Source organism: Nicotiana tomentosiformis, chromosome 5 (genome assembly GCF_000390325.3).
Source record: "Nicotiana tomentosiformis chromosome 5, ASM39032v3, whole genome shotgun sequence".
Classification (NCBI taxonomy): Eukaryota; Viridiplantae; Streptophyta; class Magnoliopsida; order Solanales; family Solanaceae; genus Nicotiana; species Nicotiana tomentosiformis.
The window spans coordinates 100,078,301-100,093,080 of NC_090816.1; the positions used below are offsets into that span (position 1 = coordinate 100,078,301).

General features: G+C 40.7%; 1 protein-coding gene across 1 annotated transcript; it reads right to left on the reverse strand.

Moving 5' to 3' along the window:
• Positions 1-12,206: 12,206 nt before the first annotated feature.
• LOC138892867 (uncharacterized) lies at positions 12,207-14,066 on the reverse strand. Its single transcript, XM_070176615.1, has 3 exons — positions 13,840-14,066; positions 12,800-13,169; positions 12,207-12,701 (listed from the first exon to the last, which is right to left on the reverse strand). The coding sequence occupies exons 1-3, from the start codon at positions 14,064-14,066 to the stop codon at positions 12,207-12,209; spliced, it is 1,092 nt and encodes a 363-aa protein (XP_070032716.1).
• Positions 14,067-14,780: the final 714 nt, after the last annotated feature.

Below are 14,780 nucleotides of genomic sequence, written 5' to 3' on the forward strand. Positions count from 1 at the left end.
AATATCATGAAGTAAACTTTTTCAACTTACATATTTTTCTGAGACCCATGAACAGAAGATGTAATAATAAGACACATGGGAATTCAAGAATATAGGCACCTCTAATACTTCTATGAATAGAGTCATTTATGGAAGTTGTGAATTTGCTCGTTTCATTTGTGTCGTATAGATCATACCAAAAAGAAAGAAGGGATAGCCTTAACATACCTTAATTGCTCATAAGAACTCGAGAAGGTCGTCGATGAACATTCAAACTTGGATCATATTCAAAATAATTATCCTCAAGGTGTTGGCATGAATTCCCAAATAAGTATCCTTAACTAAGCTTGAACGTTGGTTAATTCATTCACCATACCAAATGAAAGGTGTTGAACGTTATAATAGCTTTGCCAAGAATTAGAGCACACCAAATGAAGCAAAAATAGTCATAAATCTTCTAAGTATGTGTTTGAATGGGTGTGGGCTCACTTCTGGTGGTGGCTTAGCCACATAACTTTAGTTGCCACCTTTCAATTTGATTTATGAGTCACTTAGTTTGATTTATGTTGCTGCCACGTTGATGTTTACCCATTCCCAACCAATTAACCACTAACACCTTAATTAATTGTTAATCTCCTACTAAAATTAATAATTACTCGATTATTCACACAATTAAGAATTATCTCAAATTACTTAAAATACTACTCACTTTTAACACACCTTATACACCTTACTATCATGGTCATGTGGTACCTTGTATGGCACTAGTCCATAAATACCGGGTATTTTAGCTCGGGCCGTATTTTATCCCAAAATGTCAAACTTCGACGAAAATTTATTTTCTTCGATTTGCTTACCCTCTCACCTTCACGAATTTACTCATTACTTGTTTGAAATAGCATAATGCTTATAATCTTAAAATAATCGCATTCCCGAACTTACGTCGATTAACTTACGACGAAACTTTAACGTACAAAAATACGGGATGTAACATCTCATTTCCGAGCTTTCATCGATTTTTTTTATGGCGTACTTTAACTTGGCCTCTTATGCAACACCACTGCTAGGGCTACGTCTCATTGAGGACATCAGTAGTAATTAGACTGATCCACCTAGGGGTGATATTATACTTCCATACCTGTATTTCATAGCATCCCAATGTGATTTACTTACGTGGGTATTTTAATCCTATACCATTCTTGAAATCCCCCCCTTTGTTTTCTTTTTCAAATCATTGCTCAATTGAAAGCCCAACGTCATCCTTCATTTGTCACAATTACATCCTCATTCTATTACCAGGGCAGTATTCCATCTCTTCTAAATGCTACTAGTCTTAGACTCCTTTGAGTTCATTCAGGCTATACTGAGCTTTCTACAACTTAGAGAAACCATCAGTTCTCTCATTTTCATGGGCTTAATCCTAAGGACTTATACCTTCTCATCACCTTCTCACTCGCCCTTTCTTATCCTTACTCCTGTCTTCCTAAAACCTTGTCTCTTTACCATACTTTATCTTGTGACCTATACATATCTATTTATACTACTCGCAACCTTCCTTCAACTTGCTTGCACCACAGATTTCCTTGTGTTATTTTAGAACATCAAGAGAGACACCACATCGTCTCTAACTCTTCTTTAATCTCTTACCTAGATTTCTCGGTACCTAGAAATCATAGCTTGGAAGATATGCCACTGTCGATGCCGCTATCGATACTAAATCCCAACGCTTCTACCCTTCTATCTGTAGTATGGACTATTCCCAACCTTCTGTATTTGAATATCTCATGCGTTGTTCACTTTTACCTTACTTACCTTAAAATCTCGCATCACATCTTCTATCTCTTTCATGACCTCCTTTCCACATAGGTAAAATTCGTATTCACAACTTGAAGCTCTATTACAATACTTGCACCTCTAGTGTATACACAATCCGGTGAGAGTTTCATACTGACTTCTTATAAGGCGGGTACTTTTCTAACTAGCTTTATCATAGAGCCATTATAGAATATGGCTACTATACTATCTCTCTTATACCTCTGATATTAAGAGCGATTCTGCAATGTCCTCAATCACAATTTCTATAATTTTTTGGGTCCAATAATCAGACTCCTGATTTACTTTGTTGATGTAACTCTTTAGTTATCTCTTCCTTCTGATCAGCTTTTATGTAGGTTTAAGATATCTTCCGATTTGCGGCTCATGGTATTACTTTAGCCTTTCATAGACGCTATGGAATATCCAGGATACAATCTTCTAACAATTTAATCCTTTGTCTATGACCTGGACTCAATTCTTTTTTTTGACTTATACCAGAGTCTTCTACGGCTGTATGATTGTCAACATATATGCTGCATTGATAATACTCCGAAATCTTAACTGCTTTCATAACGTAACTAACTCTGGATCATTGATCGAATAATTCTTTTTGTTCCTTCTCAGCTTCCTTTAAACGTAAGCTATTACTTTTCTCGGTCTTTCTGTCCCCTTGTTGTGTGCATACTTAACTTATCTTAGTTCCCACGCATGCCGAAATTCTTGTACAACTCATATGGTCTCGAATATTACTTTTGGTTTTACTCCCCCGCCCATTAGCCATGGTAGGTGCCACTTTCTTTTGGAGTGCATACAATTTTGTATTGAGACTATTGTTACACGATCATTTCCTCTTTAGGTCACTGTGCTTAGGTTGAAGCCTTCTTCCTTATTTACTCAGCTAGTCTTTCATTGTAGTACTTAGGGAGGATCCTCTGACTCTTGTAAAGCTATGAGCTTATACATTATATGCTTGACGGATTTTTTGATATTCTTCCTCGCCTATAATTATCCGTAGTTACTTATCTCCACGCCCTTGTGCTTGTAGGGTTACTTCTGAACTAATATTTTAACTGACTTCCCAGTGGTACTCTCTTTTATTTCCGTAACACTCATATGGTACCTTTAACTACCCCATTTCTATCTAAATATTTCTCAAGGATTACAATATCATAATTGCGAGACTTAATTCACTATGTTGGGGTTCACTATGTTTATCTCGTACGATCTGCTGATTTGTCTGTATCCTCTTGTCTAGACATAACTAGGCTCTTACTGAATTAACTACTAACTACTCGTTGGCCCATTCTCATATCAATATTCCGCGTAATCTTTCTTGGGTTATTTCCTTTGTCTTAACTTACGTCTATCACTGGCTCCTTGTCTATCAATAACATCTCAGGCAGGAACCCATACTTCCTCTCCTTGATGTCATGCTTGCATAATGTTCTGGAATCGTAGCATATATGTATGCTTTGAATAAGTGCAATCTCATCCCTTTTTCATTTTATCGCATTTTTCCTTTACCGTTCCATAATTACTAGAACTACTTAATTCTGACTTAATGCCACATCACTCCATATTTCCCATTTAAAGGAGTACTAATATTTAGCGCTACGACGATCTACCTGTAGATGTCTTACCTCTTCATCTTTGGCGTCTTCTCACATCATCGATGACCCTTACTCGCCTTGCGGTAATTCTTCTGTGCCTAGGATAACAAAATTCCTTACTCGCGAGGGTGACACTTAGTATAATTGGCACGTACAGTCCCTTAAGCTTAACTTTGCTCACATTGCTTGCTTTAGGGAAGCGTCTTCCTGAATGACCATTCTCTGAATTTTTCATGAATCTTCTTCTGTTGTCCATTCTATTATCGCTGGAACGCAATCTGAAATTTCCATGATGCCGACCATTATCAAATCACTAAGTCCCTAATTCATGTTTAGTTTATCTTGTTCACCAATCCATACTGATTTGTATTACTCTGGGGTCTAACTTTTTCTTCTGGTAATCACGTTAGAGTCACGAACTTATTCCTCGAAATGAGGATGTGACTTTTTGACCTATACTCTTTTGTTGCCTCAAGGCTTGTTACCTCCCGTATTTTTATTTCCTTGTCTGTAGACTCAGTAATACTGTCATCCTTTTTCTTTTTTATCTACCGTTGCCATCCATGTATCACATCTTACTCATAATGCTCCATTAACTCTCTTCTTATTTTCCACTAACATTTATGTCTATCACTTTATTCTGAAAACTTCAACAAGATATTCTTTTGCTTTTAGCTCCACTATGCTCCATGCACTGGCTCTTCGGGTTGCCTAACATCCTCTCTCTACTAGGGACGGGAGCCATGCTAAGGTAATATTTATCCCTTCTAGGCTTCCAATGTCTATCTTTGTAGTACTCATATCTAGCTATACTATTCTAGAGTGCACCATCTTGGTATCTCACAAGTAGATTCATTAGCACATTTGCAATACCCTTCGAAAATGTTAGCTAACGCAAACAATCCATCCACCATTTTTGGTTACTCTAACCCCAGTCGGATCCTGATATCCCGTCTTTCTCTTAAACTATATCTGTTAGCTCCCATTGGGCATAGCTGAGATGAATGTGGCCAGTTGTACATACCTCTATTACTGTTAAAGGTAACTCAAAAGGCTTATATTCCTCTGCCTGAATTGTAAATACTGATAATCTTCATTAACTGGGCGCCTCGTACCCTTCTTCATCTTGCTTCTTTTACTTGTTCAAACTTGTATCTATCTTCTGAATCTCTCATTGCCTTTCATCATATGGGTGGATAGATATTCTTGCCTTAAGGCTCCTTATCAAGAGCCTTACACGTCTTAGTACACACTTGATCTACTGAAGACATTACATTTACTCATAAGCATCATGAAAAATTGCATTCCCCTGACTCAACTCATCCATAGACACTTCCAATCTCTTACCAACTGTCTTTCTGGATGTAGGTATTGTCTTATTACGAATAGAAGTTAGGAGTTTGAATTCTTATAAGTGAGCTCTATCACACGATCTAGAGTAAGAAAAAAGAGTGACAGTCCTAAATGCCCTGTAGCCTCCTGCTTATAAGTATGGTGCACAACACACCCATAAATAAGACTCTACTAGACACGGCTTATAGACTCCCTAGGACAGAACTGCTCTGATACCACTTTTGTCACGACCAAAACCGATGGGCCGCGACGGGCACCCTTTACCTTACTCAACCGAGTACCAACGTAACATATCTTTCTTATTGTACTATCATTGGTAACTGGGCCAACATAGCCACAACTCGTAATGTATAACTATCAGTGGGAAACACTGTATCAATGAACCATCTTTCTTAAAACATGAATACATATGGGTCGTCAAGGCCTCTGACATACTGTACAATATGAACCTCTGTCTACAAAGCCTCTAAGAGTATTTGACATCAAATGGGATAGGGTACCGGCCTATCCATAAGTCAGCAGTAAAATTCTGACACGATGACTCAGAGACTCGGTTGCACTCCGAATGAGGTGGAGTCTTACCGATCCTTCACTGAATGCTAACCTCAGCTACTATGAGGGCTCGTCAAACTGATTTTCTATACCTGCAGGCATGAATACAGCATCCCCAACAAAGGACGTCAGTACGAATAATGTACCGAGTATGTAAGGCACATAAATAAGTATATAAAAGACTTGGAAGAAACATAGAGTACATGACTCAACCTATAAGTTTGGATGACTCTGTAAATCATGAAATACTTATAGTGTCATGCATATGCTTATGAATGCCATGTCGTGCATAGGTACATGTGTTCATAACATCGTTAAACCTCTGAGGGCATCCCATCATATCATCCCGGCCACTATGGGCAAAATTATCAACGTATACCAGCTGATCAGGTGGTGGCGCGTATATAACACCATAACCTTTTCCCATATCCCATATACATATATACGCGTATATAATTCCATCTGGTCATGGGTCAATGTACATGTATATGAATGCAATGCATGAGAAGTATGTTAATAAAATCTCTCGGAATGTCATAAGATCATTACACCTTTGATTAATATCATGAAGTAAACTTTTTCAACTTACATATTTTTCTGAGACCCATGAACAGAAGATGTAATAATAAGACACATGGGAATTCAAGAACATAGGCACCTCTAATACTTCTATGAATAGAGTCATTTATGAAAATTATGTATTTGCTCGTTTTGTTTGTGTCGTATAGATCATGCCAAAAGGAAAGAAGGGATAGCCTTAACATACCTTAATTGCTCATAATAACTTGAGAAGGTCGTAGATGAACATTCAAACTTGGATCATATTCAAAATAATTATCCTCAAGGTGTTTCCATGAATTCCCAAAGAATTATCCTTAACTAAGCTTGAACATTGGTTAATTCCTTCTCCATACCAAATGAAGGGTGTTGAATGTTATAATAGCTTTGCCAAGAATGAGAGCACACCAAATGAAGCAAAAATGGTCACAAATCTTCTAAGTATGTGCTTGAATGAGTGTGGGATTACTTCTGGTGGTGGATTTGCCACATAACTTTAGTTGCCACCTTTCAATTTGATTTATGAGTCACTTAGTTTGATTTTTGTTGCTGCCACGTTGATGTTTACCCATTCCCAACCAATTAACCAGTAACACCTTAATTAATTGTTAATCTCCCACTAAAATCAATAATTACTCGATTATCCACACAATTAAGAATTATCTTAAGTTACTTAAAATACTACTCACTTTTAACACACCTTATATACCTTACTATCATGGTCATGTGGTACCTTATATGGCACTAGTCCTTAAATATCAGTATTTTAGCTCGGGCCGTATTTTATCGCAAAATGTCAAACTTCGACGAAAATTCATTTTCTTCGATTTGCTTACCCTCTCACCTTCACGAATTTACTCATTACTTGTTTGAAATAGCATAATGCTTATAATCTCAAAATAATCGCATTCCCGAACTTACGTCGATTAACTTACGATAAAACTTTAACATACAAAAATTCGGGATGTAACATCTCATTTTCGAGCATTCATCGATTTATTTTTATGGCGTACTTTCACGTACGAAAATATGGGGTGTAACACTCGACCTCACTCAGTCATCAACCTCTCCAGTCTCTCGGGCTCTCTGTAATCATGATAATCAGCCCAAACAGCAATGATATAATGTATTAATAATGAACAATAGAGACTGAGGTGTAATATGCAAGTAAAACTGTGACTGAGTACAAAACAGCAATTTAGCAGATAATTCAACATGTACACGACCTATGTTGGTCCCTATAGTGCCGACATATAGCCTAAACATGATTTCTAACATGATCTGCAGTTCAATTTCTATAATACATGGAGAATATACGGATAACAACAGATTTTTGAACTATTCAGTTCCATGAAATTGACCAAGTCATAATTCCTACGGTGCACGCCCACACGCCCGTCACTTAGCATGTGCGTCACCTCAAAACCAATAACATGACACATATTACGGGGTTTCATACCCTCAGAACCAAATTTAGAACTGTTACTTACCTCAAACTGTGCAAATCGCTACTCCAACATGCCATTACCTCGGGAATCGGCATCCAAATACCTCGAATCTAGACACAAATAGTTCAATACAATAAACACGAGCTAAAGGATTTAATTCCATAAGAAAAATACTAAGTTATTAATCAAAAGTCAAAAGTCGACTCAGAAGCCGGTCCCCCGGGCCCACATCTCAAAATCCTATAAAAGTCACAAAATCCGAAAGCACATCCAACCACGAGTCCAACCGTACCAAATTTACCAAAATCCGACACCAAATCGCCACCCAAAATCCCAAATCAATCTCTCCAAATCCCTAGCCTCAAATTCTCAAATTCTACCTTAAATACACACAAACTAGGTGGGAAATTCAATGGGGAAATAAGATTATTGATTAAAAACGAACACATATGACTTACCTCAAGAAATCCCTCGAAAATCCTCTCAAAAATCGCCCAATCTCGAGCCAGAAATGTTCAAAATGAAGAAAAATCGCGAACCCTTGAATTTAAGGTTTTGTCCTGCCTTTTCGCTCCTGCATAAACTTAACCGCATATGCAGTTCCACTTTTGCGGAAAATCCACCGCTTTTGCGGTCCTTCCAAGGCCCCACTGCCTCCGCTTCTGCGATCATGCTTCCGCTTTTGCGGACTCGCTCCTGAATGTCATTCTCCTCGGCAGTATAATAGATGCATCTATGGTTCGTGTCGTTCGACCCTCGGTAGTGCACATAGTATGATGGGATCGGGCTGTACGCCTCGGCATTTCTATAAAATACTCTTATGAAATCGTGCGTAATATTTGACAAGAAGCCAATGTATCTGTGAGTCTTTCCCTGATTTGAATTATGATGACCTATTTGGTGAGGTCCATTATATATACACTCCGGTTGAGGCTTTAAACAAAATGTTTGAAAAACAAATAGGGAAAACAATGGAAGTTTACATAGATGATATGTTGGTCAAGTATTTGAATGCAGGTGATCATCTTAAACATATCCATTAAACCTTTGACATCCTAAGGAAGCACAACATGAAGCTTAACCCCGAAAGTGTGCATTCAAAGTCAGCTCCGGCAAGTTTTTGGGGTTGCTGGTGTCACAAAGGGGGATCAATGTCAATCCCGATTAAATTAAAGCCATCGAGGACATCCCCGACTAGCTATCAAATGTGAAAGAGATTTAAAGGTTAACAGGAAGACTCGCCGCTTTCAGCAGGTTCATTTCCCGGTCTTTAGAAAAGTATCATCACTTCTTCTCACTTATGAAGAAGAAGAACAACTCCGAATGGATTCTGGAATGCTAGCAGGCTCTGAAAGATTTGAAAAGGTATCTATCGAGCCCTCCAATACTATCGAAACCGGAGGAAGGCGAACAATTGCTGATTTAGTTAGCGGTCACGAAGGTAGCGGTAAGTTCCATTTTAGTCTGTGAAGACGAAGGTATGCAATCTTCTATCTATTATGTAAGTAAAATTTTAACAAGGGCAGAAAATCGCTACTCACACATCAAAAAATTGGCCTTAGCTCTCGTAGCTGCTGCTCTAAAGCTTAGGCCTTATTTTCAATGCCACCTGATAGCCGTGGTGATAACCTTTCCCCCGCGGAATATCCTTCACAAACCTGAACTTTCAGGTTGACTGGCCAAATAGGCAGTCAAAATGAGTGAATTTGACATAGAGTATAAACCTAGGACTGCGATCAAGTCACAAGTTTTGACCGACTTTGTGGCCGATTTCAGTCCTAGATTGCTTCCTTTGGCCACCAAAGAAGTGGTGATGGTGTCGGAATCGACATCGGGAGTTTAGACCTTGTTTATGGACGGAGCTTCCAACGTGAAAGGGTTCGGGCTCGGGGTAGTACTAATCACGCCTTCGGGAGAAACCCTGAGGCAGGCAATAAGAACTGTTCCCTTGACTAACAATGAAGCAAAGTATGAGGCCTTGATTGCAGGACTCGAGCTGGCCCGTGGACTGGACTCTGTGGTCATAGAAATCAAATATGATTCCCAACTGGTAGTAAATCAGGTCTACATGATCTTCAACGCCAAAGAGGAAAACATGCAACATTATGTAGTGAAAGTCCAGACCCTGCTCGCACGGTTCAGGGAATGGTCAATAGCCCACATCTCGAGGGAGGAAAACACGAAAGCATACGCACTGGCCAATCTGGTCTCATCCACAGAAATGAAGGGATCAGACTCCGGTATGGTCGTGTAGCTTATGCATTCGGTATTGGATGTGGATGGTTATTATGAAGTAAACGTGACCAATTTTGTATGGGACTGGAGAAATGATATCATTGACTATATCGAGCACAGAAAACTACCCGAAAATCCCAAGGCATCCGGGGCACTGCGCACTAAAGAAGCTCGTTACTGCTTCAGGGGAGGCCAATTGTATAGAAAGTCTTTCCAAGGCCCGATGTTTAGGAGCCTTCGAGGCTAATTATGTCATGAGAGAAGTTCATGAAGGAATCTGTGGAAATCACTCAAGTGCGGACTCCTTGATATTAAAGCTAATTAGGGCAGGATACTACTGGCCCCGGATGGAACAAGACGCTAAGAAATAAGTTTGGAAATGTGATAAGTGTCAACACCACGCACCGTTAGTGCATCAACCAGCAGAACATTGCACTCGGGTTTGTCGCCCTATCCATTCATGAAATGGGGGATGGACATAGTCGGTCCGCTGCCACTGGCTCCTAGTAAGGTAAAATTTCTCTTGATTTTAACTGACTATTTTCTAAGTGGATTGAAGCAGGTCCTTACCAGAAAATTGGCGAGCATGAAGTGGTCGATTTCCTGTGGGAGAACATAATTTGCAGGTTTGGGATACCAAAAGAGATAGTCTGCGACAATGGGCCGCAATTTATAAGCGCAAAGGTCACACAATTTCTTGGAGACTTGAAAATAAAAAGAATCACATCATCTCCATACCACCCGAGCGCAAACGGCCAAGCGGAATCAACAAACAAAGTGATTATTCAGAATCTCAAAAAGAGATTGGAAGCAGCCAAAAGCAAATGGCCCGAAGAGTTACCGGGAGTACTATGGGCATACCGAATGACGGCCAACTCAAGCACGAGAGAGACATTTCTCTCTCGTGTACGGAGCAGAAGCCCTAATCCTGGTGGAAGTGGGAGAACCTACAATGAGATACTTTCGGGTAGATGAAGAAGCAAACAACGAAGCATTTTTGTTCAGATTGGACCTGCTCGACGAACGTAGGGATTTGGTACATATAAGGATGGCGTCCCAAAAACAGAGAATGGAAAGATATTATAATCGAAGATCTAATCTCCGTTATTTTAAAGTGGGAGACTTGGTTGTAAGGAAAGTGACTCAAAACACCCGAGATCCCAACGTAGGGAAGTTGGGTCCAACGTGGGAAAGCCCCTACCGGGTTTTAGCTGTCACCTGAAAAGGATCATACGAATTGGAAAATCAAGACGGAGTAAAATTTCCGAGCAACTGCAATGTGCCACACCTTAAAAGATACTATTGTTGATGAGCACCGCCTATATTGAAAGTATGTGCTGCACTCTTTTTCCCTCCATCCAGTTTTTGTCCCAATTTGTTTTTTCTTTTTTGGCAAGATTTTTAACAAGGCAGCAACGGAAAGCATACTACGGAGAAAGCACCGTCAGTAGAAATAAGACCTTTAAATAACTAGGCATGGAAGCAATGAAGCACTACAGGATGGTTTGATAATCTTTTGATCGGTAGCAAAGTTCCTAATAAAGCTTGCTATCGGGACAAAGGTTACCCAACCATTCACGAGTGCAAGTCACTGGGGTAGTTAGATAATCTTTGGATCTATAGCAAAGTTCCTAACGGGAAGTAAATCTTGCTATCAAACCAAAGATTATCCAACCATTCACTAGTGGGATCTTCAAAGGAGCAAGACTTCCAGTGTTCAAATTCGCATTCTTCGCAATCGAACACTGGGGGGAGGCGAATGATATGAGAATAAGGCAACATGATTGCCATATAAACCGAGACTACGAAATCTGGGAACAAAGATGTATCATCAGGATCGAGGATTGTGCGGCCAGCCCCGTAGAAATAAGTTGTACAAATTAGCCACAAGTAATGACAATTTTTTTTTAGCACAACGAATGCTTATGTACTTTTGAAAATGGAAGGAATAAAGTAAAGTAATTTTATTTTTATCTTGTTTCTTGTCCAAATGATGAATTAATTTTATCATTTGAAAGTTAATCAAGTACTTCAAATGTTAGTGCCGGAATGAACAGGAGACGTCCTTTTCAAGAGCACCGTAAATATAAGAGGGCTATCTCTTATGAAACCCTCACATTAAAGGGTTGGTTCCGAAAGAATTTATGCCCGAAATCCAAATGTCATCGGGTAAAAATGCACCTGAAGCCTTAAATAAGTCGACGCAAAAGGTAAATTTGCGCAATGCTTAAATGAAAAAGGACTTTTATAACAAGTGTGCCAAGCAGCACAAGTACAAAAGTATGAAAAATAAAAACAAAGAGAAAAAAAAGCAAAAAACTAAACTACTGCATCCCCAGAACTTGGGGGAAGAGAAGCGTCTGCACCCCCATGAGAAGTAGGCAGATCTGCCACCGGCTCAGAACCTTGGCCTTCTTCATCATCCCCTTCAAGTTCCTCTTCAGTTCCCGAGAATCTAGAACCAGAACCAGAAGAGTCAGTTGCATCAGGCTGAACCGGGAGGCCCCTTCGGGCAGTTGATTCCAACTCACCGGCCTTGGCGATCTCGACATCAAAATCAATGACGCCTACTTTGGCCTCTTCCAAGGTTTTTCTTCTTATGCTATACATCGAATATTATTTTTTCAATAGTGAGGGGATCCGCTCGGCACTGAAGCTATGTCTTAAGCTGATCAACCTCGGTCGAAAGGCTATTCCGCTCGGATCTTGCAGCCTGAAGGCTGACATCAAGGTCACAGATAGTGGAGTTATAAACTTTATCGTGCTCCATGACCCTCTTATACTTCTCTTCCATCCGGGCATGTTTTTCCTTAGCAGCAGCAACCTCTTCAGCTTTGGAGTTCAAGGCTGGCTCCAAATTATTTAGTCTTTCAGTAGAGGCAGCCTCATGCTTAGAAATAGCAAGAACATCATTTTGGACCTCGGACCACTTTGCCTTGGTCTCTTGTAATTGTACCCTTAACAGGACTGCCTCTTCGCCGAGGGTCACCATATCTTGCTCAATCTGCTGCAACTGAGCCTCCAACTCAACAACTTCAGCAGCTTGTGCTTCCAGTGCTGGGAGTTGAGTAACAATTGGGTCCCGCTCGGTCAACAGTTGATCCTGCTCGGATGTGAGTTTCTCTTTATCAAGGATCAACTTTTGAAGGCCCTCGAAAGAAAGGAAGTTAGTATGCAAAGCAAAAGTTCAAATCAAAAATCATGTCATAGCGAAGCTAGAAGAAATAATGAAGGGAACAAATATCATACCGCTACTGCGTTGTGCATGGCATTGTTTATCATACACTCCCCTAAGAGAGAATGTATTTTATTCTTATCTTTCTCCGAAGCCGGAGGCTTCAGGTAATTGGTGAGTTTCACCGGCCGGGACAACAGATGGCACTCAGTAGAGATCGAAAGGGAGACGCTCCTCCTTCTCTGAGGATCTGCGGAGGGGGGCGAATAGTTATGCCCCAAATTCCCATGGACTAGGGACTGGGAAGGAGGTACATCCTCCTCTCGGGTGTCTGCGGCCGGTGGGGATGATGTAGCAGTTGCTGGTGGAGAAGGCATGGTTGGCGAAGAAGGAGACAAAACTGATGGCGTTGTGGGTTGAGAAGCAGTTACGACAAAAGCAGTGCTAGTTATTGGTTACTCATCAACTGAAGATGGAAGAGCCCATGTACCCAGCCTCACAGCCTCGGGAGCAGCGAATGGGGTTCGGAAGCGAGAGTTGGCATCTTCCCCTATATCACACTCCCCCCAGAGCGCCTGGACGTCGTCCTCGATTGGTGTTAATAGCTCAGTAGATTGAGCATTCTGTTGAGATGATGGAGGTCGTCTCCTCTATAGGGAAGCCCATTCATCACTGACTCCCCCATCATCATCGATCACCACAGTGGCTGCGGCTGGCTCGGGCATGACGTTCTTCACCCTTTTATTTTTACCCTCGACCGTAGAGGAACGTCACCTTTTGTATTGCTTGTTCTCTGGTCGGTGACTCCGAGATGAAGCACCTGCACCGGAAGCAGGTCCGATGGCACCCGTTCGGGGGAAGGCCTCTTGCGGCAACCTCGCTGTATCTGTGGGATCAGTCAAAACGTCCTCCTAGAGGATGGTAATAGAGCTTTGCGGAAGACTTGAATTCAACAGAAAGAAAAGTTAGCCAATTTTCTTATATACAAGGTAAAAACAAGATTAGTTTGAGAATCAACTTACATTGATTTTTGGACTTCCACCCGTATTTGATGGCCAGTTCTTTCCACCAGCGGGTCTCAGGCATAGTAATATCAAGAATCTTCTGGACCTACTGGTCTAAGCCTTCAACACTTGGAGGTGTCCACCGAGTTGCTGAAATAGTAAAAAAAGAAAGATCAGTAACAGCATGGAACAATCCTTGATCAAGGAAAAGGCAGACATTGAACTTACGTGTACGAGTCCATGACTCGGGAAAAGATGGAGTTGTGGCCGGGATGATGTCCCTGGTGGCAACTACAACGAACCGCTCCATCCATTCGTGGTCGTTGTCATCATCCATGCTGTGAACAAAGCATGGTGACCATGTTTGCTGAAGTTTGTCACTCCCCCACGAAAGATTTTAGGGGAGTAAAGATTCATCATGTGGGCCAAGGAGAGATCTTCGCCCATCTCCTGGCATAGACACCGTAAACAAGCTACCATTCGCCACACATAGGGGCTTACCTGTGCCAAGAAGACTTGGTACCGGTAGCAAAACTCCAAAATTACGGGGTCAAGTCTCTAGCCAATGAGAATGGACTCAAAGTGAAGGGATACGTATAAACTTATGTAAAACCCTTCTTAGGGAAAGTTACTCTCTTCGCCAAATCGGGAGCGATGATGTTCAAATCATGGCAACCACAATCTTCATTTATAACAGGAATGCTAGAAGGACGGATGACAGAAAGGTACACACCAACAACCCATGTGCGGGAGATAGCAGAAGGAAACTTCTCCTCAAAATCCTTGGTTATACTAAGACTTCTGGGGATAATGGTGCTCACTATAGGAGGAGCAACATCATTGGTGCTTTTTTTGTTTTTTAAGAGCTGGAGTTCTTGGAGGAGGAGGCCATGGTTAGCATATGGAAGTAAGAGTTCTTTGAAGAAGAAGATTAAAGAGGAGTGAAAGGTAGTAAAAGCTGGATGCAAAGAAGTTGAGAGAGTTCTAAAAAACTGTGAAGTGTAAAAGAAGAAGGATGAAGCGTATAAGTAAAGGAATAGGCAGTTAAAAT